This window comes from Epinephelus fuscoguttatus, linkage group LG23, assembly GCF_011397635.1.
Source record: "Epinephelus fuscoguttatus linkage group LG23, E.fuscoguttatus.final_Chr_v1".
In the NCBI taxonomy this organism is placed as follows: Eukaryota; Metazoa; Chordata; class Actinopteri; order Perciformes; family Serranidae; genus Epinephelus; species Epinephelus fuscoguttatus.
The window spans coordinates 8162326-8189256 of record NC_064774.1 but is presented as its reverse complement, the minus strand read 5'-3'; the positions used below and the strand labels follow the sequence as shown (position 1 = coordinate 8189256).

At 41.9% G+C, this 26931-nt stretch overlaps 1 protein-coding gene across 6 annotated transcripts in view; it reads right to left on the bottom strand.

Moving 5' to 3' along the window:
• dysf (dysferlin, limb girdle muscular dystrophy 2B (autosomal recessive)) overlaps positions 1–26931 on the bottom strand; it is a 147164-nt gene that overhangs the window by 53581 nt on the left and 66652 nt on the right. For 5 of the 6 annotated variants that reach the window (XM_049569374.1, XM_049569377.1, XM_049569376.1 and 2 more), the window contains one exon: positions 26815–26888. In XM_049569374.1, the coding sequence (XP_049425331.1) occupies positions 26815–26888 (74 nt within the window). Of the gene's footprint in view, positions 1–10193; positions 10254–26814; positions 26889–26931 lie in introns of all 6 variants that reach the window. The other variant, XM_049569378.1, reaches the window with a different exon arrangement.

The window sequence follows — 26931 nt, the reverse complement described above, 5'->3', positions numbered from 1 at the left end:
GAATACAGACAGTAAACCTCAGGAAACACTTTTTCCAGAAAGACGTTAAAACACTAAATGAGAGATTGCAGGAGGGGAACAGAGGCTACGAGGAACGTTCGATAACTTATTAATAATTCTTGCAAAAAATGTCACAAATAAAAATTAGTTTTTATAGAAAAAACCCCCACTTTGCACCGCTGCATTACGTCACCTCTCAGTGAAATCAGAATTCTACAAATGACCATGTTCATATACGATGAAATAAACTTACCCACTGTAACATCTAGTGTCGGCATTAAGAGTAAGAGACAGGTCAGACATCAAATTTCACCACACACTGACACATAAACGCTGACAAAATGCAACCACACACTAAAATAACAGGATTAAAACACACATTAAGGAGCTTTTCAACACATTTCATAATACTTATTCTCATTACACATTAAGGGGTTTCATTCCAAAATGAAATTTGGGGGAAAAAAAAAGAAATAAATCCCTCTATTACGAAATGACTGCTGGCACCAAAGTAAAGGCCGTTAAAGTCTTACTATTACAGCTATGAGTCATCCCGAGCGCTCACAATGTCGTTCTGTTTTGGAGGATAAAATATCTTTGTTTTTGAAATGTTGACTGATGGCTTTCTGCGGTTTTGGATACGAGTCATTTTGATTTATAGGATGTGATTTTTGGGGGGGAATATATAACATCTTTGAATGAAACCCTGTTATGTGTTTTTATCAAGTACGAAGCTGCCTCATCCATCAAACTCACTAAAAGTCTGTTCACATTGGCAACGTCCAGCGGTCCGTTTAAACATCAATTTTTGAGCGTTTTCTCACAGAAATAAAAACTCGGCCTGTCTGTCTGTCTGTCTGTCTGTCTGTGTTGACGGCAGCCTGTTGGCCCTGACGCAACGAGGAAACAACGACTACAAAGATGGGGAATACCAAGGGGACAGATCAAACTACCAGCCCCTACCCCTTCACACACACACACACATATATATACACAAAAACACACACTTCAGTGCGACCCGTCCCCGCCCTGCAACCTTCAACCCTCCGAGGAACACTCGAGCTTAAAACACTCATGACGCATGTACCACTTTTTCCTTTGTGTGTGTGTTTTAGTGGCATAAATGTAGAACAAAAGTGCTCTTATGGCACCGGGCTGGTGTGGAATCCCCTTTCTCCTACTTCCCACAGACACACACACAGAAGAAGGGGGGAAAACTATGGAATTCCTCATTTTTCCAAAGTGGCAGCATGGCATGGAAAAGGGCAGCACGTGGAGTTTAACTAGGACATGACACACACACACACTCACTGTGTCTGAGGCGTGAAGTGTCTGGTGTGTGTTAATGTGCCCTCTGAGTGCAGCCGGTGCCAGGCATTGATGACAGGGGCGCCAGAAACTGTGTGTGTCAAGGTGTGTTCACTCACGACTCCTGATTCAGACAGATTAAGGTCGTCGGGGGAGAGCGCTCCAGACTGGTATTTAGTGCAAGAAATCGAACACACACACACGCACACACACACACGCAGTGGTCTGTTCAGGGTGTCAGTGTGGTTTGCAGCCTATCATTACGCCCTGCAGGGAAAGCCAGGCTAACCAAACCGAGACTGGCACTGCCAAGAACTCTGCGAGCAGAGCGACTGGATTTACATAAGAGCTCCGAGCTGCTTCATAAAATGCTTTTTTGTGGGGAAATCCCTTCCACAGCAGTGTAAGAGGTCAGAGGTCAAGACAGCAAGCCCCTGAAGCTGGAGGAGGCTGAAGGAAAAATTCACTCCAGACTCACAGAAACCAAAACTGATGGAGTGTTTGGGAGCTTTTTGTTGACAATTTATCACCAGGAAGTTGCTGTCAAACAGCCGACAACGTGTAAATACCAGTGATAATCTGAGGCAACTTCCAGGAGGCCGAAGTTCACTGTATAGTAGGAGTTGTTGCACGTCACCTCACCTCACACTGTTCATTGTGGCGTCATTTCTTGGAGTATTTTCAAATGCTTCATATCCCTAAAATCTCTCTAACCTCTCTAAAAGGTTGTGTAAGTCAATAAGCTGTACTTATTGATAAAAGCATTGAAATTATGTCATAAATCTAAAAACATACAAAAATCAGATGTGGAAAAAGATTTCTACATGTAGAATCTTGATAAAAATACTTCAACACTCCATAAATTATTTTTACTATGTGCAATTTTTAGTTTTGGAGATATACCCCTTTTTATGAGCAGAGCCCAAAGCCATTTTGCTAGTTTCATCTGCAGTAGAAATGTTTCCCCAGTGCCTACAATGGTATTTTTTGGCATTTCACTTCCCTAAAATCTGTATAACTGAAAAACTAAAAGGTTATATCAGTCAACAAACCATAATAATTAATAAAAATACTGAAATTGTGTCATAAATAATAAAAAAGAATACAACAGACATTCCGAACGACCTGCTACTTTGCTCCTCTGGCACAACCACACGTTTTCGCTGTTTCTTGGACCGCTTGTAGCATAATGTAATAACATTTTCGTACTCGGACAAAGTGATGGCACGGAAGTCTTAGCTTTATGTTGGAAAAAGAATAATTGCTGTACCTTAGATGGAGTGCCACCTGCAGGAGGTCCGTTTTCAGAGGTTTAAATGCTGTGCAAAGTTCTTGATATCTTTTCAAAAGTACCATACTAGTATCAACACTGATAGCCTTAAAGTGACACTGATACCAACAGTACTTCATCTGATACCTTATTTGTCGTCTTTATCTGATACCCATCCTGTGAATGGAAGTATTAAGTTGTGTAAAATGCTACAGGCGTGTCGTAAAGTTATATTTTCGAATGTTCTGGTGGCGTCTCGGCACGCTGAACTGCCAACTCCTGTCGATTACACTGCGCTCGACTTCACCACATCACAGATGGGCTGTAGCTGCTGGTCTCACTCCCAACTCATCAAGCACCAAAGCTTGGTCAGTTGCCCTTGGCTTCAGAAACCGAAGCACCAGTGTTAATTTTATTAACGAAAACTAATAGTGTCTGTCAATGACATTTTTTTCTCCATGAAGAAAATGAGACATTGACAAGCTAATAAGAGATGTTACATCCATCCATTTTCATCCGCTTTTCCAGGGCCGGGTCGCAGGCGCAGCAGGCCAAGCAAAGCCTGCCAGACATCCCTCTCCCAAGCAACAATTTCCAGGTCCCTCCTGGGGGACCACAAGGCATTCCCAGGCCAGATGAGACACATAGTCCCTCCAGCAATGTGCCCCAAAAACCTCTAATGGGAGGCGTCCAGAAGGCATCCTGATCAGATGCCCGAACCACATCAAACGACCCCATTCGGCAGGAAGGAGCAGCGGCTCTACTCTGAGCTCCTTGCCCTATCTCTAAGGCTGACCCCAGCCACCCCACGGAGATAATAATTTTGGCAGATTGTATCCACTTGTAAAAAGAGATGCTGATAATAAAAACTATGACAAAATGTATGTTTTCTTTTTGTTGACGAGAGGGGACAAACATTAGCGGTAACTGTTGGACATTCACATGAGACGAGAGGAGAGCTGAATGATTCATTATTTTATGAAACTTGGGAGAAAAATGTTTTAAGCTAGGAAAGCAAGAACGGCCATACCTGTGTCTTCTACAGCCATTTTAGCTAGTCTGCAAAACACTCACACCAGAGAGTGTGTCAGCAGTTAGCACGAGTTATGAGCTCCAGCAAAAGACTGTATACATTAAGCGAGTGGGAACTGTACATTTCCTGTGAAAATGGAAGTTTATTTTGAAAAGACACAATGCATGTAACAAGAATAAAATGAGGAGCTGTCCTTGAACGTCCAAAACTGATGCTGAAGGTGTAACAGATAGCTCAATGTGTGGGGCCAGTGACCAAGCATCACTATTTGATGAGTTGGGAGCCAAGGTGTGTTGGCTGCGGTGGTGGGACAATCTCACGTTGAATTAAATCAAAGAACGCTTGAGGTGATAGGCTGGCTCTGGGTACAAATAGGATTGAATGTAGGTATCGTCTGACTGGAGAAGTTCTGATACTACTTGGTACCAACGTAAAGCGTCGCCGTCACAAGCCTCAATAACAGCTTCACTGCTCCTTGTCACTGACTCAAGACATTCCCTCATTTGGTTTTTTTGATTGTTTTTCCATTCCCATTAGAACAACGTTTACAGTTTTTCAATTGGACGCTAATATCGGCAGTATTACATCGTTTCTCTGTACCCTCCGAAACTGTTACAATTATTAGGGCTGCGTATCCATACTGGATACCTGTAAGTTATTGACCAAAATAACTTTGTACCAAGTATTATTTTAGTCTCTATATACAGACTCTACATTCAGTGAATGTGGAGTCTGTAGGCAAACCCCGGAGATCTTGCCTCTGGAAGAAGAGTGGAAGAGCCCTGGTTTCCGGTTGTAGGCTGTTTTAGTCCGCGTGATATTGACCAATCACGTTTGAGCTGGCTGCAGTTGTTGCCAGGTTGAACGCTCCGTGCGGTGAACTAACGAGGCAGAACATAATTGGCGTCACTGCAAACTATGAATCCATCGCAATGGTTCAGCATATTTACTTATATATAAACGGAAGTCGGAAACGGAAATTCGCCTCCTCCGCCCAAATCAAACCGGAATGCCAAAAAATTGGGGGTCTGCCGGAAGTCAGACGCCGAATACAGCCGATGGGTTCCGAGAATGGTACTATTTAAACTTCATATCGAGAAAAAAATTACTGTATATATGGTTTTGCTTGCAGCCACCCTACTCAGCCTCTGATTGGCTAGTATTCATTGAATTTGTTGGTTGGCTTGGCTAGATTTCAGCATGAGGAATGAGACTGGATAAGGTCAGAGCAAGAATATCAGGGCAAGCCAATCAGAGGCAGAGTAGGAAAGTTCGGGATAACAGACAGATGGACAAAGGAGCTTTTAGTCCGAAGGGGCAGTTTTTGGACTATTGGAGCTTCGAATTTATGATCTGTTGGATCAATGGCATGGCACCAAAAGGGGTGATGGCCAACCATGTGCCATGAAGGCCCAACAATCTGCAGATTTTAATTACCATTCAAAGACATCACCCACTGATTCCTTCAAGTCGAGGGGAACTCACCTGTTGAGGTGATCGGTTGAAGTAAAAACTTGCAGACTGTTGGCCCTCCTAGGTACACGACTGGACTCTCTTAAATTACAGAATACTGATGGCTGCGAAAGATACAAAAGGCTGAATTTCTCCGACACAACTAAAGGGAACTTGCATGACCTTGTTGAGCTGCTTTGACGTATTTGGTCTAGAAACGGGAACTTCAGAGGATCCAGCACCTGAACTGAGACACAGCTTCAGTGTTTTGCTTCGGTGGGGTTTTTGGGCGCTTTGAGAAGAATTTCCTAAACCACCGGGCCATTCTGCCCAGAACCTGCTCTGATTTTCTTTGACCCGATTCTATATCTCCAAAATAAACTGGTCAGTGTGAAGAATGTGGAAAGACTGGGATAGATGTTTCAGCAGAGCTGTTTGTGTGTGTTTGTCATTCCCTTCGCTGTGGTTACAAGGCAGAGCACCAAACCTCAAGTAAAAATCTGTGGCATTTTCACATAAATAAATGTCTTCTTTGCTATCACTGATTGACATTACACAGTAGTGACTCCATCTATATCCAGTTCCTGAAAGCTTTTCCATTCACTGTTCTGCACTCACGCTACCGGGCATCTCGTTTCTTTAGAAATTCTTCTGACAAGCAGGAAATGATGCATACCAGGTTTCTGGCTAGTTTGGAATAAGCTAAAGAAGAACTGGGTTGTAGCATTAGCAACGATAGCCACCACTGAATCACGGAGGGATAACCACTTTCAAGACCCACTGAGAAGCACTTTACATATCAATTTGACAGAGAAAATATCCATAAATGATGCTTCCTGCAGTTTCCTCACAAGTGATAGCTCTCTCGTGAGCACTTGGTGATTTACAACCCAATCGCCAGAATAAACGTTGGCATTGTACGTTTCTTTAAACCACAGATACATCACGTTTGCACTTAATTACGGAGTAGGTGCTTTGAAACTCACATTTCAACAACACTGTAGATAACACGTGGTTAAGTTTAGGCACAAAACCCATTTAATGTTAGAAAAAGATCATGTTTTGGCTTAAAATACCTGGTTTTTGTGGCACAATTCTAGCAGGAAAAGCAGTGATGTCTTGGTAAAAAACAATTCTTTTTTTGTGCCTAAAAAGCTGCTGGAAACAGTAATGTCCCGCTAAATCACAACCAGGTTTGTTGTTTTTGTTTTCAGTAAAAACGTACTTAATTATGGTTAAAAAAAAAAAATTAAAAAAAGATTATGTTTTGTCTCAAAATGGCTGGAAACACAGCAATGTCACTAAAAACAAAAAGGTCACTAAGGACCCACATTTGGAGGTTAAAAAGCCATTGACAGAATTGCAGTGGGTCCCTCAAAAAGGCCCCCATCTAGGGACTAAAAAGAAGCAGGAAAAACAACAATGGGTCCATGATGAAGGCCCATGTTTGGAGGCTGAAAAGCAGCTGGAAAAACGGTGACGAGTCCCTAAAAAAGACCAAAATTTGGAGGCTAAAAAGCTGCTGAAAAAGCAGCAATGACTCCCTAAAAATGACCCACATTTGGAGGCTCAAAGGTTGCTGGAAAAAGCGATGAGTCCCTAAATGAGACCAACATTTGGAGGCTAAAAAGAAGTTAAGAAAACAGCAATGGGACCATTATAAATACCCATGTTTGGAGGCTAAAAAGCTGCTGAAAAAAAACTGTAGAGTCTCTAAAAGAGACCAATATTTGGAGGCTAAAAAGAGCAAAAAAAGCTGACCCATGTTTGAAGGATAAAAACCTGCTGAAACTGCAATGACTCACTTAAACACAACATGGTTTGCAGAAATGTACAATGCCAACATTTTCTTCTGGCCACTGGACTGTGATTTACGATGTGAATGACTTCTAAACACCTCAAGATAAAAACTGGTCTGAACTTGGGTGACAAGTAACATTTTTAGGTATCTAGGTTACATAAAGTTGTTGCAGAAGCACTGCACCTCAGTCTCCATTCATCATATCCATTCTTCTTTCTTATCAAAACCTGGTGCCCATATTACCCACAGTGCAACTCAACAATAGTTCAGTTGGAGCTTGAGGTGTACGGTGAAACATCAGGGAGGTGTAGAGTCAGACAACAGTTTCTTAGTATGCACATTCACAGTCATTTGACCCACAGTAAGCATAAAATATTGATGATTACAGCTTTAAAAAGGTTGAACTTTTTAACCACATTTAGCCCTGATTTAAGTCTTCTGACTTGCAAATTGCCAAATGATTACTAGACCGACTGACTTAACAAATACCAAACCAGAGACGTCTGTTTTTGCGTGACATTTAGGGATTGTTAATTCCGAAGTATCCGATGTGCTATAGTCTGGCTGGCGGACTCATAAAAGCAATACACCCATGTCATCCAGAAGTGCATGGACACATTTGGATGACATTCTGGGCAGCAAATATGTGCAGCATTCAGACTCTGGAGGTGAACAGCAGCTTACATCAGTCTGTGGCTGAAATTAGCAGAACAAGAAAAACAATAATGATTTAGTGAGCTATTTTGACATCTTGTTTCTGGTCGCAGTGTCATTATAGGGCCATAAATGTGTGTTTCATAAACCCCCAAAAATGCCACAATGTCACCTGGCACGGAGCCATTTCAGTTAGTTTGTCTGGTTCGAACGCAGCCAGGAAGGATTTATGGAACTACACCGTCTTCAGAGTGGGATTATAACCCAACTTGACTGGTTTTTGGCGACAAACTGGGATAGTTTTGATGAGAATTAATGGTAGAGGAGAGACGCAAGCAACCACAACTTTTGAAGGGGCACACATTCATATAAAACATGTCACCAATGGAAAACATAGACACAAAAACCGACTACCTTAAAGGGAGGAGTGAAATAACAAGAAAAGAGCGAGGCCGGTTTGATCCATGACAAATACTATCATCAAGCCTGGACGCCGCAGATGAAACGTGACACACAATGTTCATTTTCCATCTGAGCGACGTTAGATCTCAAATATCTTGAAGGGGGGTCGGTGCCTCCGAGGTTTGAGGAGCCATGACGCTACTGACAGCCGATCTTCTTAAACTTTTCCAACTCTGAAACCGAATCTGACTGATCCGCCTTGGAAGCCGCTCCGCTGAGCGCACACTCTGTTGCAGTAATCTGGTAATCATCAGACGTACGCCCATGACCCGTTTTTTGGTTGCGACCCAGAGATTAAGAAGCCAGGATTTACAGCACATGAGAGAGCAAGCTTTCTTTTTCTGGTGCCATGAGATATTAGTCCACCCTCTTTTTCCTAATTTTTTCAGATTCTTTTCCTTCTCTCTGCTTCTCTTTAAGTCACTTTCTCCCTCCTTAACCCTCTCCCTCGTTTATCCATCCCTCCCTCGGCCTTTAGTAACTGTCTGCTTACAGAGAGTTGTGGTATAGAGGATCTATAGCAGCTCTGTTGACTTTGGCCCCATCCAGACAGAAAGCCGAGCCTTTAATTTGACTGGTTTCAATATCTGACCCTTAATAAAACAAATATCTTTGTTTGGAGAGAAAGAAATCACCACCAATTACTGTCGAGTGGGGAGGGAGCGAGCACTACTGGATGTGTGTGTTTGTGTGCGCAGCCTGGTCCGGGTCAAGCTAAGTCTTCAAATTGACCTGGCTTAGATAAATAAAATGGAAGAATGTAACAAGGAGCGTGGTCTCCCGTTCAAACCTGGGATCACATTTCTTGTGTAACCGCACAGCTCGGCGTGTGTTGCTCTGTAAAAAACCCTGACTTCTTCAGTAGAGAGTATTTTCCTGAGCCGCGACCAAAAAAGCAAAATGTAAAAAGTGTCTTGTTTCATCTCGGGCTAAAAGCACAATTTTCTTCTTCTTTATCTCATTCCTTCCAGATCTGCGCTCAGCTCTGTGCAGCCAGAGTTATCCATCAGTGTCTTACTTTAAGTAAACTTCATCAATAAAGGGCTTTCACTCTAAAATTAGATCTCTGCTACTGTCTGCTGCCCCACATGTAAAGCATGCTGAGTGAACATGAGCCTGAGGAATGATAGACCAAAGATCTATACCATCAGCACAGCGTCAAGGTGGACACCCAAAACAAAACAAAAAAAGCCTGCTACGCCTTTTATTGTTGCCAGGCAACCATGCCATCACATTGTTTACCTAACCTTCCTGTCAGCAGATAAACAGAGATCTGTGTGGGTACATGAGACCCTAAAAAAGAGGGTGGGTCATGGGGAGTACCGCCAGTTGGTCCAGGAGCTTCTCCTCCATGATGGATGTTCCCAGGTATATTTTAGGATGACTCGTCACCCTATCATCAGGCCATATAGCTCTGGGTATCCAGCAACCGCTACCACCAGTTTCTCCTTCATTTACCAGCTGTGAACTTGATGTTGTGACACAATGGTTTGAGCCGCCTGTTAATGACGCTGTGGGCTAATGGGCATGTAGCTACTTCCATGTTTCAGATGATACGTCATGTTTGCAGTCGACCAATGAAGATGAGTTTACATATCACCTTGGGTTCGTCCTTCACCTTCTCAAAATGATCCCACACTTTGGATTTCCTGCCCGACATGTTATTGACTAGCCTGTGGAATAACCGCAGGTACCAGCCCTGGAAATTAACCTGACTCCTGTCTGACTGCTGAGCGTGGACACTTACTGTGTCTGCCCTTTCAAATTAAAGTCCCACATGGTCCAGTCATATAGGGTTTGATTTATTTTGACAAGGCGCAGCTCCTGATAGAGTTTCATGTTTGTTTGTTTTTTTTCTGCGACTAAGCGACCAATGAAATCTTGCCGACTAATGACCTTTATGTGGCGACTAACGTTTGATCAACTATTACGGGGCAGCCCTGGAATTTCTCTTCTTCGAAAAGTGCGGAGATTATGTATTTATGTTGCCAATGTGAACAGATCTGTAACAGCGTTTAACTTTCACTAACATCATCACCAGGTGAAATTGAAGTTATTGAATAAAAAATGGGAGAATACAAAGATACAGTACCAAATTTGATGGATGGTATCAATGATGGTATCAGAGCACAGGTCAATGGAAAGTATGTTTGACATTGTTGTTAGGTGTTTGAACATGAATGAATGAGTTAAAAGATGAGTTTGTTACCTACATGGAGGCTGGAACTAGAGGTGGAAAGGTTAATGATAGCTGAATCGGCTCCATCTGCGAGCTACAAGACACATGCACACAAACAAAAACATGCACATTTCCAGGTGAGCTGGTTAGAGTTAGCCACAATATTAGCATCAAATCTCACTGTCGTACGCTGAAGAAAAAGACAAACAGTTTGAATTATTTCATAAAATCTAACAAAAACATTGTACTGTTAGAGACACACATTAAACACACTGTATTCTTTAACACTGACAACATCAGACAATACACACGAACATCACCAGACATGCTAGTGACACAGATACACAGAAACATCGTCGTCACCGTCATGAGTTCTCTCAGACAGCAACTATTTATCAAAGCTCTTGTTTTGTGAGGGAAAAACTGAGCGTGGTGTCTTTACTGAAATTGAACATTTTCTTTCCCTGGGAGGTCCCGCTCTCAGAGGTGCAGACAGCAGCGACGGGTTAACACTGATCGCGCTCGACAGCGGCCCAGATTAGGAAGACAACGTGTTTATATGAGGTCACGGAGGAGCTGAGCACATGGAGGAGCAGAAGAAGAAGTCAGAAAAGGGTGAGGTAAGGATACTGTACAACATCAGCGTGGATGTGATGGACGCAACATATCTGGGCACAAATTATTTCATGTCCAATTAATGCTTTCACACAGCACAGACGTAAAACTTGTGAAACTACACATGTATACCCACAGCCTGTGTTACAAACTGAGGGGGAAATTATTAAAAAGTGTCTAATGATAAGATGCACAGTCCCTCCAGGACGTTGCATTCACAACAATTTATGCACAATTGGCCAATCCCTGTACGTCCAATCACTGCAACTTCACTGCAAGCAAATTTGACTATTCAAGAGTGGTTAAATGTCTTTTCATTGAAGAGCTGTACACAGTGTATTGACCCGCTAAGCGTTGAATCGATGCCATACCTACGGTGCAGGCTCTGCATCGATATAGAGCCTACGCCGTAGCCTGACATGCACCTCCCCTGAAATGTAACTACACATCACAGCGACGCAGACCTCCTGTCTATTTCTGTAAGCTGAAACTATTTCTCTCAGTGGAAACAAGAGGAAGAAGAGGAAATTTCCGCTAGTCGCTAAGCTAATTTATACAATGTAAAATGCCATAGGCTTGTGCTAATAACGTTAGCATGTTGTATTTGTTTGGAAAACGTGTTTAGTATAAGACAGTTGGTTTGTCAGTGAACCTTGTGAGTTGTAATGGAGCCAAACTCTGTAACATTACCTTTGTTAAATGTTGCTGTTGTTCCTGGCTTCATATGAGTGGAGGAAAAGTCTGCTAGCTGCTAGGTTAATTTATACAATGTAAAATGCTATAGGCTTGTGCTAATAACATCAGCATGTTGTATTTGTGGGGAAAATGTGTCCAGATAAAGACAAGTGTTTGTCTGTGAATGCTGCGAGTTACAGTGAAGCTGATTTGTGTAACTGTCTCTATTAAGCACTATGATTTCGTAGCTTAATGATCCAACCGCACAGTTTGAGAAAATCATGAGCCCAATAATACAATAAATACGACATTTAAGGAGGTTATACTGCTCAAGTGACTTTATGGTCATTTTGGAGGCTCTGGTTGAATTGTTTTGTGTCACACTAAGATGTACCTTTAACAGTTAAACTTTATCTTCACTGGCATAAATGCAGCGGAAGAAATATGACAAAAACAGTAAGTTTCATTCAAGACAAGTGTGTACCGAGCATAAAGACGAACTTCAATGATCCTACATCTAAAGAAGCTGATTAAACAACCCTGTTTGTAGCTGCGTGTTGAGGCTGTTGACCAACTGCTACACTTCTTCAAATTAATTTCCCCATGTCAAAATGATTAATTGTCTGGCCGTGGTTAAAATCTGCAAACGTTTAGGGATTGACGAGCGTGCCGAACTCACCACAAATGTACCCGTCGGTTGCATCACTGTTATTGTATCCACGCAGAGTTGTTTTGATGTCAAAGCCCCTTTAATTGGATGGGGGCGTTAATGACAGGGTGTGTGCACTAATTTCAACACCCCACTTCAACACACACACACACACACACACACACACACACACACACACACACGCTGATGAACATTAGGTTAGCTCATATTGTACATTTCTGGACCTCCCATGTCACCAAACATTTAATGCCACCCCCTGAAAACACAACAAGACAATTGAGTTTTTGCATCAGTGCAAGAGAATGGAAAACTGTGTGTGTGTATGTGTGTTTGTGTGTGTGTATGTGTATATGTGTGGTTTGGGAAGTGGAGGGGGTCAGTGTTGTAAGTATGAGGTAACAGCAGTATATTAGAGACAGTCCCACGATGCCTCTCTTTATGTTAAACAGTGGGACGGAGAAAGAGAAACAGCTTTGACCTCATTGATATGAAATTGTTTTTGGTTCAAACGCAGCAGCAAAATGTGTGTGTGTGTGTGTGTGTATGTGTGTGTGTGTGTGTGTGTGTGTGTGTGTGTATGAAGCTGTCGTGGCGCCTGTGGCTTGAGGGATAACAAAGACGGACACACAAATAAATTAAAGAGCAGAGAGAATCTAAAGATGATGGAAGGATCACAGAGGAGATGAGTGGTTGATATGAACCACAACAATGAGGAGAGAGGGATGAAGAAGAAGAGGAGGACAACATGGCCTTTAATGAGCTCCCACATTAAACCCACTGTCAGCTTGATAGATAGATAGAGAAAGAGAGAAGGAATGAGAAAATGAATTGGAGGGGTAACGGAGATTAGAGAGCGGGATGGAGGACGAGAGAGAGAGGAACGCAGAAGAAATGTAGTGTGGACAGACGTAGGACAAAGGAGCGAAGGAGGGAAAGAAAGATGGATAGAAAAAGATGAAGAAGAGAGATTAGGGAAAGGAAACAACCGGGATTAAAAAAGAGGAAGAAAGAAAAGATAAGAAAAAAAAAGAGCAAAAATAAGAAGAAAGAAACATAAAACTGCATAAAGATAAATGCACTGAGAGTACTAATAACATGGGATGGAGGAAACAGGGTAGGAAAGGAAACAAGGAGTGGAGGTGGTAGGAGGTAGAGGAGGATGGATTATGGATAAGGAAAAGATGGGGAAAGAGGGTGTAAGGAGGAAGGATGAAGAAGTGAGGGGAGAAGGAAGTAAGGAAGAGTAGAACAAAGGAAAGTAAGACAAAAGTAAGAAATGATGGAGGTAAGAAAGGAAGCAGGAAGAAGGGAGAATTGTGAAGGGAAAATGGCATGAGGAAGGAAATACGCAAAGAAGAAAGCAAGGAGGAAGAACTTAACTAAAGAGGAGCCTCAGTCCGTGTGGACATTTGTGTCAAATTTGAAGAAATTCCCTCAAAGCGTTCTTGAGATATCGCGTTCATGGAATTCCCTACAGGTCGTCTTGGTATATCGTGTTTACAAGAAAGTCACAGTGACCTTGACCTTGGACACACATTCTGATCAGTTCATTGTTGAGTCCAAGTGAATGTTTGTGCCAAAGTTTGGAGAAATTCCTTTAAGGTCAAGATATAGCAGTCACAAAAATGAGACAGACAAGGTCAAAGTGAACTTGACCTTTGACCATCCAAATCCAATCAGTTCATTGTTGAGTCCAAGTACCAAAGAAATTCCCTCAAGCTGTTTTTGAGATATCACGTTCACAAGAATGAGATGGATACAAGGTCATGACGACCTTGACCTTTGACCCTTGACCACCACAATCTAATTAGTACAACCTTGGTGCCAAATTTGAAGAAATTCCCTCAAGGAATTCTTGAGATATCATGTTCACAAGAATGAGATGGATGCAAGGTCACTGTGACCTTGACATTTGACCTCCAAAAACTAATCTGTTCATTGATGAGTCCAAGTGAACGTACAAAATTTGGAAAAAAAAAAAAATCCCTCAAAGCATTCTTGAGATTTTGCGTTCGTGGAATTCCCTCCATGTATTCTTGGAATATTGTGTTAGCAAGAATGAGACAGACGCAAGGTCACAGTAACCGTGACCTTGGACCACAAATTTTGATCAGTTCATTCCTGAATCCAAGTGGATGTTTGTGCTAAATTTGGAGAAATTCCCTAAAGACTTTCTCAAGATATCATGTTCACGAGAATGACACAAAGAAGGTCACAGTGACCTTGACCTTTGACCACCCAAAACTAATCAGTTCAAAGTGAATGTGCAAATTTGAAAAAATAAATAAAAGTCCCTCAAGGTGTTCTTGAGATATCGCGTCCATGAAATTCTCTCAAGGTATTCTTGGAATACTGTGTTTACAAGAATGAGACAGATGTAAGATCACAGTGACCTTGACCTTTGGCCACAAATTTCGATCAGTTCATTCCTGAGTCCAAGTGGATATTTGTGCCAAATTTGGAGAAATTCCCTGAAGACTTTCTGAAGATATTGCATTCATGAGAATGACACAAAGAAGGTCACAGTGACCTTGACCTTTGACCACAAATTTTGATCAGTTCATTTCTGAGTCCAAGTGGATGTTTGTGCCAAGTCTAGAGAAATTCCCTCAAGGAGTTCTTGAAATATTGTATTCACAAAAATGAGACAGACAAGGTCACAGTGACCTTGACCTTTGACCATCAAAAAGTAGTAGTTCAATGTTGAGTCCAAGTGAATTTGCAAATTTGAAAAAAAAAAAAAAATCTTTTAAGGCGTTCTTGAGATACAGTGTTCACAAGAATGGGACGGACAAACCGAAAACATTAAAAGGTTGTTGGAGAAGAGCCGTGCAAGGAAAGGCGTGGAAGGAATAAAACAAGGAAGGAAGTAAAGGAGAGGCAGAGGAAAGGTGGGAGGACGTGAAAGAAAAATTAGGAAGGAAGTGAAAGAGTGGGAAAGGGAAAGAGGAACAAATAGATGGTAACAAAAAAAAACAAAGGAATAAGCAAAAGGAGGACAGAAAAACTGTACAAGGTGACTGGAGGGGTATGACTAAAAGTAGGAAGGACAGATTTAAAGGTGGAGGAAAGAAAGGATGACGAGGAGGTGTAAGGAAAGAGGGAAGAAGGAAGGCAGATGAGGAAGGAAGGAAGGCATAGATGAAAAAAGATGGAGGGAGAGTTCCAGTGGTGCGGTCCTGTGGGGATAACGAGACAGAAGACAACTAACAAGGAACAGACTCCCTGTGTTTGTTTATACACACTGTAACACACACACACACACACACACAGAAACCACAGGGTCTGTCTTGTATATCATTGAGGGTCAGATTTTCCCCTTCAGTGATCACCAGGAGGAAGACATCATTGAGACAAAGGAGAGAAGGAGGAGAAGAGGAGTAGGAGAAAAAGGGGAGAGGAGAGGGCAGAGAAGGTATTGAAGAAGAAGAGAAGGAGGACCGGGAGGAGAGGGACAGAAAGAAAAAAGCTAGAGAAAGACTGGAGGAACTCGATGAGGAGGGCAAGGAAGGTGTTGGAGAAGAGGAGAAGACGTAAAGGAGAGGAAGAAGAAGAAGGAGAGGAGGACCACGATGAGAGTGTAAGAAAGAGAAGTAAGCAGCAGGAAGAAGAAAAAGAGAGGAGGTGAAAGGAGAGGAAGTGGAGAAGCAGGATGCGGGGAAGAAGGAGTAGGAGATGAGATGAGGGTGGAAGATAGAAGGAGATGTGTGAGTAAGTGGGTGAGAGGAGAGGGGAGAGTCGGAAAAGAGGAAGGATGGAGAGGTGAGGAGAAAGACGGAGGAAGTGAGGAGAAGAGAAAGAAGGGGAGGTGACATGAGGATGGAACAAAATAAAGGAGGAGTAAGAAGAGAAAGGAGGAGGTAAAGGAGGAAAAGGAAAGAGGAGATAGAGCAAGAGAAGGGACAAGGAGACAAGTAGAGAAGAGGAGAGGCGAGGAAATGAGAGAGGTGCTGGGGAGAGGAGAGGAGGGGAAGAGAGGAAAGAAGGAGAAGCTGAGGAAAGAAAGAAGAGGAGGTGAGATGAGGGTGCAAAAAGGGAGACAAAAGAAAGGTGACAAACTAAAAATAAGACGAGAGAAGGGACAAGAAGACAAAGAGGGTGAAGGGATGAGGGGAGCATACAAGGGGAGGAAAAGAAGGAGGACAAGGAAAGAAAAGGAGGAGTATAAGAGAGGAGAAGAGGAAAGGAGACTAAGAAACAAGGACTGGAAAAGGAAAGGATACAAAAGAGGAGAGGAAGATAGGAATGCAGCAGAGAGATGATATCAAATGAAGAGAAGAAAGGAGAGGAGGTAAAAGAGGAAGAGGAGAGAGGAGACGTGAGAAGGAGGGAAGAGGAAAAGGAGACAAGGACGGGGGATAAGGAGATAGGAGAAATCAGGCGAAGAGAAGGAAGGCAAGGAGCGTAAAAGACGTGAAGACAGGGAAAGGAGACAAGGAGAGAAGAATAAAAGGTAGAGGAGAGGAAAACAGAGAGATGCAAGGAGAGATGGAGGGGGAGGCGAGGAGGCAAGGAGACAAGGAAGGTGAGGGGATGAGGGGAGCATACAAGGAGAGGAGAAAAGGATGGAGGAGCAGAGGAAAGGGGGGAGAAGAGGAGGTGAGATGAGGATGCAAAAAAGGAGGAATAAGAGAAGGATGAGAGGGAAGAGGACAAACTGAAAATAAGGAGACGAGAAGAGAAACAAGGAGATGAAGGAGGGCAAGGAAAGAAAAGGAGGAGTATGAGAGAGGAGAAGAGGAAAGGAGACGAAGAAATGAGGACTGGAGAAAGGAAAGGACAAATGAGGAGAGGAAGCTAGGGATACAACAAAGAGATGATGCTAAACGAAGAGAAGAAAGGAGAGGAGGGAAAAGAGGAAGAAAGGAGATGTGAGGAGAGAAAAGAAGGTTGGAAGGGAGGAAAGAAGGAGATGGAGGAGCAGAGGAGGTGAGATAAATGTGCAAAAAAAAGGAGGAATAGGAGAAGGATGAGAGGGAAGAGGACGAACTAAAATGAGGCGAGAAGAGAAACAAGGAGATGAAGGAGGACAAGGAGAGAAAAGGAGGAGTATAAGGGAGGAGAAGAGGAAAGGAGACGAAGAAACAAGGACGAAGGAGAGAAGCTAGAGATGCAACATAGAGATGATACTAAATGAAGAGGAGAAAGAAAAGGAAGGAAAAGAGGAAGAGGAGAGAGGAGATGTGAGAAGGAGGGAAAAGAAGAGGAGAATAGTGGAAAAAGGAGATAAGGACAGGAGAGAAGGAAAGAGGGACGAATCAGATGAGGAGAGGGAATGCAAGGAGAGAAAAAGAGGAGAACACAGGGAAAGGAGACAAGGAGAAAAGAACAAAAGGTATAGGAGAGGAAAGGCGAGATGGAGAAGGCGAGGACACAAGGAAATGAGACGAAGAGGGCGAAGGAATGAGGGGAACAAACAAGGAGAGGAGAAGAAGAAGGGTCAGAGAGGAGACAAGGAGATGGATGAGGAAGAAGGAAAGCAAGGAAGGGAGGTGTAAGAGGTTGACTGATGTTTTAGAAAGGGCAAGTAGAGTGATGAAAAAAGGAAGAGTGGCAGCAGATGACAGCAGAGGGGAAAAAGTGAGGAGAAGAGGAGAAGGAGAAGTGAAGGATGTCAAGGAGAAACTGCAGGAATCCAGAACAGAAGTCTGGAATCACTGGATCCATGGAGAGCCGGCTGACAGGAATCACGAGCTTGGAATTCTTTCCCGAAAAATCACAACCTCTCCACAGATTCACTGTCTCTGAATGTTACTTCAGTGTCCTGACGGAGGAGCCAATCCAGTGGTTTTCCACGTTGTAGCCCATTAACTTCAAATCCCGTTCACTTAAACAGTACACCAGAACATTTTCCAGCATCTACCAGACTGTCCTCACTGATTTCTTAAACGGCGGCCATCGGTTTTTACACAATTACAGTTTGGGCTGGAGAGAGGAAACCAGAGACACAGGCGGGCTCCGTCCACAGGTAACAGAATCCACCAAATGTCAATAACTTGTCAGATTCGGTGCGTTCGATCAATACCAAAACATGCAAACACAAAAAGCCTGTAACAATGATTCCCTGTATGGGGAGTTATGTGTCGGAATGTTTCTGGTTAGTATTTCCGAAGTAAGCCCCTGAGAACTACGACAAACATCTGTTCACAAACTCTCACACAACTCCTGCAGTACGAGGCCCTGATCACACAAAAATTGTTTTAGCACCTTGAGGTGGCTTTTTGTTATTGTTTTTAATGAGAATGAAGCTCGCTGTTTTTGCGTTGCTACGTGCGTTCCTTCGATCTAGACGCCTGGAGTTTTTGCCGGAGCGCTCTGAAATCTAGATAAAAAGGCTTTCTACTCATTGTCCAGTTGGATGATTTGAGAGGTGGGCCTTCTGTGGTGGTCACGACAAAAAGAAGAGAAACTGGTGGTAGCGGTTGCTGGATACCCAGAGCTATACGAACCAAGGATAGACAGCAGGTTGTCAAACTGCCCCTGAGTCATCCTACAATAAGCCTGGAAACATCCATCATGGAGGAGAAGCTCCTGGGCCAACTGGTGGTACTCCCCATGACCCACCCTCTTTTTTAGGGTCTCATGTACCCACACAGATCTCTGTTTATCTGCTGAAATCTCACCCTCAACCAGAGCTACAGCAAGTTCCCTCTGCCGCAGCATTTTAGGGACTTGATACTGTGAAATAACTAAAATAAATAAATAAACATTTAGACGGGAAGGTTGGAATAAGAAGGTGAGTGTGTGATTGCCTGGCAACAATAAAAAGGCGCAGCAAGCGTTTCTTTTCACTAGTGGCACTTTGCAAAAAAAACTTTTTGCAATCTGCAAAACGCTTTCTGTGTGATCAGAGCCTGTTTGGTTTGGTTCAATCGAACTCAAGTTCGCTTGCCCCCTAAGTGCGGTTTGTTTGGGCAGGTGTGAACACAGCAATCACACTCAGGTGCGGACCGAGACTCTGTTTGGAGTGCCACAGGGATCCATTCTTGGCCCAATTTTATTCTCTTTGTATTTGCTTCCCTTGGGCCACATTATTAGACAATACATTTCATTTCACTGTTACACTGATGACACTCAGTTGTGTCCTGCAACCCATCAGAATCAGCTAAATTATCTGCCCTGCATAATTGCCTAGCTGCAGTTAAGGACTGCTGAACGCCTCTAAAACAGACGTCCTTATTATAGGCCCTGAGCACTCTCACAGCCAAATTCTGCCTGTTCTTGGCTCTTTGGCCCAACGCGTTGTTACCACTGTTAAGAGCCTTGGAGTTATTTTGGATGAGAACCTCACTCTCGAGTGCCCATGTTAACAAGCTGACGCAGTCGTTCTTTTTTCACCTGAGAAACATCTCAAGAATCAGATTTTTTATTTCTTTTAATGATCTTCAGAAAGTGATTCATGCTTTTATAATGTCTCATCTGGACTATTGTAATGCGGCGTTTACTTGCCTGGGACAAAATTCAGCGGCTTCAGGGTGTCCAAAATGCTGACTTTTAACTAAAGCACGAAAACATGAGCACATTTCACCTATTTTAGCTTCCCTTCATTGGTTACCTGTATGTTTTAGAACTGATTTTAAAATTTTACTCTTGACTTTTAAGGCCCTGCATGGTTTGGCATCAAGCTACTTGGCTGAGCTTTTAATACATTATTCACCAGCTTGTAGCTTGCAATCCTCTGACAAGGCCCTGTTAGTTATCCCTCACTCTAGGCTAAAGACCAGGGGTGACAGGGCGTTTGCTGTGAGAGCGCCAACATTTATCTTGCGAGTGTACTCTTCTTCAGTGTTTGGTTTACTTCCTGGGTTTTTCCCACATGGAAATTCTGACCAATCAAGAGCTGCTTTCTCACACAAGGTATTTAATCTGGTCCACTTGTAAATGCTGCCGTGAGAACACGAACCAACTCTAGACAATTATACAACTTTGTGACAGAATTACTCCCTGATTCGGACCAAAGCAAGACAACTCTAGGTCTCTAGTTTTATGCTCAGTACTTCCCATAATGTATATTTGCTAAAACGTTACACTAGAATTACCATCTCATGATTTTATGCCTCTGTGAACTTGTCAAGTTGCACTTACAGTTTACATCCATGTCTGTGAAAACATGGATGCTACACACACATCTTCCCCCTGACAGCACGGATGATCTATACAGTCACAGTTTCAAAACGGACACCCAAGATTAGAGTTCGAACGCACATGCTTACCCAGGCACACAACTCAGCTGTGCATGAGACTGTAGTGTTTTCAATAGTAATGTTTTAGTGGAGCGCATATATTTGTAAAGTACTGAGCATACTCGACCTGTGTCTGAAACAACCCAACAGGCTTTAAGAAGTTCGACAACTTCACGCTCGTTCATCATATTCAGGCCAACATTTAAATATCCCTTTTATAAACAGCTGGTATCAAAAAGCATTACTTTAAAAATTAGGACGATTCATCGACCGTTTGTGTTCTTGTTTTGCTCAGTCTCTCACATGACAGGAAAACTGTGTCCACGCCTCTTGTTTTGATATAAAAATACCGGCTTCAAATATAACCCAATCAGGCCGGATATGAACTCATGGCATGCCTTTACGATGACAACATTAGTTTGCTAAAATAGAGAGGAAAAGAGGACTGTCATTCCTCTTTCTGTTGTTATCGCTCTCCCTCAATTCTTCTCTTATTGTTATTTATAGTAAATACAGCAACAGCATTATAAACACAATAATTAGCTGGTATTTTTGTGTTCTTTTTTATGGACTTCAGGGACCGCAGTTTGATGACGGTGCGTTCCTGATTCTATCCAGCTCCCTTCAGTCCTTATTGGTACAAATGTGATTTCACAAGGATAGCTGCGGTCTGTGTGTGTGTGTGTGTGTGTGTGTGTGTGTGTGTGTGCATTATTTATGTTTGCCCCCTCAACAGAGAGTATGAAAGCCTCATGAGGTCTGCCAAACCATTAAGACCAAATTATGTTGTCTCCTGATTCTATACAATCCTCCGTTCACTAATATACACAAAGAAACCATTTAATAGACCACAGCAGTGTGTGTGTGTGTGTGTGTGTGTGTGTGTGTGTGTGTGAAGGGATAAGAGGTTGTTGAGTGTGTTTACTGACTTTGCATTTTCTCTGTTGACAGTAATTGACATCATGCTCCGTACCCCTCAGAGTTGGATGTCAGACAGCCACAGTTAGCAGCTGGCTAACTTAGCTTACCAAAACGAGTGGAAACAAGGGGTACAGCGAGCTTGGCTCCATCCAAGGGTAACTAAATATGCCCCACAAGCACCTCTCAAGCCCTACATACACTGTGTGACTGTGTGACAGACGAAAGATGACCAACATGAAAGAAACGTGGCGAAATCTTTAGTCGTGGCTTTAAAACGGTGGTCCTACGTTGCACAGTGAGAGAGGTTCAAAGATGGCCGTTGTCACAGTTGCGATCAAAGACAGCCTGGGATAAAATTCTGACAGTCAGAAACTTCACTGTGTGACTGCTGTTACAATCTATGTCTACTAACCAACCAATAGACTGATGCTAAACCCAAACAAACAGACAGATAGCAGCTCTCCATGGAGGAAACCCTTGTGTAGTTGTGGCAGCAGAAGCCTTGCCTGCATGATGTGTATTCCAGCTCGGATGATCACGTAAAGAAGGACAAAGTATAACTGGAAATAGCGGTGGAGTTGCAGCTGCCAGGTGAGCAACCACACAGACACACTGCAGTATATAGTGCCACCAAAACTTAAGGTTATTTTCAGATATGTAATAATACATATTATTTCAGAAATTTTATTAATAATTTTTCCAACATTTTAAAAGTATTTTTCAAACATTTAATAAATATTTTAGGAACATTTTTCGGTTATTCTATCAAAAGTATTTCCAGTACAGTCAATATTTTTTCAGACATTTAAAAACAATTTTTCAGACAATTTTATCAATATTTTTCAGACATTTTAAAACAATCTCTCAGACAATTTTATCAGTATTTTTTCAGACATTTTATTAAAATTTGTTTGGACGTTACAATAATGTTTCTCTAATATTTTATAAACATTTTTTTCAGAGATTGTATCAATACTTTTTCTGACGTTTTATTAATAATTTTTCTGACATTCTAATAATATTTTTTGGACATTTTAACCCCCTTGTTTCCTGCCATTTTAAAACAAATTTTTGGACAATTTTATCAATACCTTTTCAGAAATTTTACCAACATTTTTTCAGACTTTTCATTAACATTTGTTCGTGCATTTTAATTATGTTTTTTGGATATTTTATCAATATTTTTCTGGAGATTTCACCAACATTTTTTTTGACATTTTATTAAACATTTTCAGACATTTTATTAGTATTTTTTCAGACATTTCATTAAAATTTGTTCGAACATTTCAATAATGTTTTTTTTTTTGGATATTTTATCAACATTTTTTTCAGAGATTTTATCAATACTTTTTCCAGATATTTTATTAATATCTTTTCCCGCCATTTTAATAATGTTTTTTGGACATTTTAACCCCCTTTTCCCCGACATTTAAAACAAATTTTCTGACAATTCTTTCAATATTTTTTTAGAAATTTTATTAACATTTTTCCCGACATTTCATTCACTTTTGTTCTGTTATGATTTTCAAAACTTTTATCGATAGTTTTCTGGAGATTTCATCAACATTTTTCTGACAATTTTATTAATATTTTTTTTACGACATTTGAATAATATTTTCTGGACATTTTATTGACATTTTTTTCCGGACATTTTATTACTATCATTCCTGACATTTTAGTAACATTTGCCGGGCATTTTATCAAAAGTATTTCCAACATATTATCAACATTTTTTTTTCAGACGTGTCACTAACGTTTGTTTGTACATTTGAATAATGTTTTTATGGTATGTTATCTGGTATGTGTTTTTTGACATTTTATCAACATGTTTTTGGACATTTCATTAACATTTGTTTGTGTATTTTGATAATGTTTTTCGGATATTTTATCAATAATTTTTCAGAGATTTTTATCAACATTTTGTCAGACATTTTACGAATATTTTTTTCCAACATTTTAATAACATTTGTCAGACATTTTATCCACATTTTTTCCAACACATTATCAACATTTTTTTTTAGACATTTCATTAACATTTGTTTGTACATTTTAATAATGTTGACGATGATGATGACTGTCCTGCCATGTTGTTACAGCGTTACAAATACCACTTTGGGTCAAGTTGGGCTTTTCGTTTTGTCCAAAGTTATGAGGCGAAGCTTGCACCGAGAGTTCTCTTGGACTTTCTGTAGCATGCAGATGAAAATACAGCCCGATTGGAAAAAGAAAATGCTGGCATTGTACGATTCTGCAAACCACAAATACGTTGGACTACATTTGCATGTTTTATACGTATCATATCAACGTTTCTAAAGTGATGTAGTGTATGAGCTGACTTTGTCATCTGGAGGTGGTGGAGACGGGGGATGGCGTGACACCTGGGTGAGTGTCCTGCCAAGCTGCAGACCACTGTTTGAGACCAATTAACAAGAAAATCGTTTTTTTTGCCGGGATAGAACCATGAAAAGCAATTGTCTTTGGCCGAGACAAGGCTGCGTTTCCTGTCGGGATAGTGCCATCATTACCTGGTATTTTGCGCCCAAACATGATCTTTCCTAACCATAACCAATCGTTTTTTTGTGCCTGAGACAAACTACGTTAACCACAGTATTGTTGATACGTAAGGTTTCAAAGTATTGGCTACATAATAACGTTCAATTCCAACATTTTTTCTGGCAATGGGGTTTCAGATATTCTGACATTATGTTTAGTTGAAAGTCCTTCAAATTTTTAACATTAGCATGTTTGCCTCTCACAGTTTAATAACACTGCCTGTCTCTTCATGTATGTGTCCTGGTGAGTGTGTGGTTGTGTCTGTGGGTTTGAGTGTGAGTACAGTATGTGTGCACGATAAAATGTCAATGGTGTGTGTCAAACTTAAGAAATTCAAACAGGGATTAGGTCGATTGGAAAATAGTTTCCATGTTCCTCATTTACCAGAGAAAGAGAGAAAGAAAGAAAGAAAGAAAGAATGAAAGAGAGAGAGAAAGGACTAAATGTCTCAAACTTGGAGAAAAGGGAGCGAGGGAGAGGGAGAGAGAATGTTAATGATTGGTGACGAGCGCGGGTCTCGTGGTCGCCACGGTAACCACCGACCACAGAGAGGGTTGCCATGTCATCATGTCAGAACATGTTTATTTATGCTGCTGCTGGTACCACTGAACACACACACACACACACACACACACACACACACACACACAGAAACACACTCAGACGACGATACAGACACACACACACATTCAGAAACCCCTTTTTGATCAGTCTTTACAACTGTGCAAAGGCCACAACACACACACACACACACACAGATGTTCCCTGTGGAAAAACGAGTGTTTCATAGTTGCCCTTTACACCCCCACGTCTGAAAAAAGCACACATTTGTGAACTCATACAAAGATGCACACACGCAGATAAATAAGCGTCAACAGAAATGTCACCCCCACACACACACACACACATGCACACACACACCTCTCTAATACATGCATTAGGAAAAACCTCTGGAACATTGGGTATTAAACCACTTACAGTCGGTTCAGCTGTAATGAAGAGCAACTGGAGAGCTAAAGTTCAGCTGCAGTTTTTCTTTCACCGAAAGAACGCGACCTTCTTCTCCGTGAATCTAATTCGTTCAATAACGTGAGACCTGTAACAGCATCTATTGATTATTGATCAACAGTGGTTCAGCTGCTGTTAAGAAATGAGAAGTGTTTGGTGAAGACCACTACAGAGGCTGTTTTTAGTAATTACTTTGAAGGTATTTGTTATACGCTGACAGAAGCTTTTGTGCCCTGAATCTTTCAGGCAGCTCATATTTCCAAAGATAAAGATGATTAGTTCAAAAGACATTTTTGATGCAAATTGTGGTCAGCAAGTATCTACATTCAGTAATTAATCTCTTTGTATTGTAGTAGTTTTCTCTGTTAGTGGCAGGGTCCGCCATTCAAGTACTAAATTGAAATTATCAACACAAGCAGAAGGGATTCACAGAGAACAACACCCGTCACACTATAACTAGACACTCGTCGAACGTCAGTTTTGGATGTTCAGGGTCTGCATGTCAATTTAAGCTTGTCAAATGCATCCTGTCTGTTGTCAATATAAACTTAGAACATAGGTGAAAAAGGTTTTTAGGTTTACTTCCATAGGTTCAGGCAACAAAAGCACATAGTTAGGTTAAGAGAAAACATAGTTTAGCTTAAAATCAGTCTGTTACAAACATAATTATGCTACACATATTAGCACGCTATTTTTTTTATTAAAATAACCCGCCTGGCTTTTGGTTTCTTGTGGGACACCAATAGCAGACTCCAAGCAGTAGCATCGGTACATCTCATACCGCCACTAAAGGGTACATCTCTGACGCAGAGGGCCACTGACCTAGAGTCAGTATTTGACCAGGTTGGCTGCTGCTTCGAATTAAAAACTCTCATCGAGGGGACCACAGAGTTGCTTTTATTGTGAAGCAACCACAGGAAATGCCAGTAAGTGCAAGCGTCATCAAATTAACCGGGACTTTAAGATGAGATTCCCGGCTGCGCCCCTGCTGGATTGCACTTACCAAATGTAACTAAAATTTTATTACAAAATGACAAGGTCCGCACACTGGTTAATAATCCGAGGAATGTTTTTTAATGAACCAGATGACATCTCGAGGGTCTTCAAGCTCTTCATCGGAAAAAAAGCTTGATGCTCATAAACTAACATGTTCCTCTGTCCAACATACGCCGATCAGCCAAAACATTAAAACCACGGACAGGTGAAGTGAATAACATTGATCATTTTGTTCCAATGCAATGTTCTGCTGCGATACTGTAACATTCCTGAGGATGCCACTTGACGTGCTCTACCCACCCAAACACATTACACATCAAGTAGCCTATTTGGCAACAGCACTTCCTGATAGCAGTGCCCCTCCCCGTCAGCAGGACAATGCACCATGCCAGCCCATAAAAACTGCTCAGGAATGGTCCGCGGAACGTGACAAAGAGCTCAAGGCGTCGACCTGGCCTCCAAATTCACCTGATCCCAATCTTATCAAGCATTTGTGGGACGTGCCGGTACCCGAGAGATACCCCTGATCCACAGTGGGGCCTCCTTGGATCAGACTTGGCTCTGACTTGTCAGGACCTCAAGGGAAGTCCTTTGGAGTCTAACTCCAGGGCATTGGCAGCAGGTCCTTTAAGTCCTGTGGGTCGTGAGGTGAGGTACCAGCACGTCCCATGGAAGCTTGATCAGACAGGAATCTGGGGAAGTTAGAGGCCACGTCGACACCTTGTGGCATGCTGCACTGTCCTGCTGGAGGGCCACTTCCATCACAGAATTTGCTGTTGCCATGGGGGGTGTGCTTGGTCTGCAGTGTTGTTTGGGTGGGTGGAGGGTGGAGGGTGGAGGCTGGTATCCACATGAGTGCCAGGACTAAAGGTTTCCCTGATGGCAGTGCCCCTCCCCCTCAGCACAAACACTGAAAGCTATTTGTGTCTTTGACGGTTTTGGTCTTTTCCTATTTGGTCATTGAGCATTTATTGCTAAAAAATAACAGGGTATTGTTCACACCTTTAACTGCCAAACTGACGGGATGGTTTTACCTGGTCAGGCACAAGCGGCTCCTCGTCATCAATGTCAATGAAAACATCCCCAGAAATTAACTGGGGTGTCTCACCTGCACATGCAGACACACAGAGGAGGACATTCTTAAACACTGA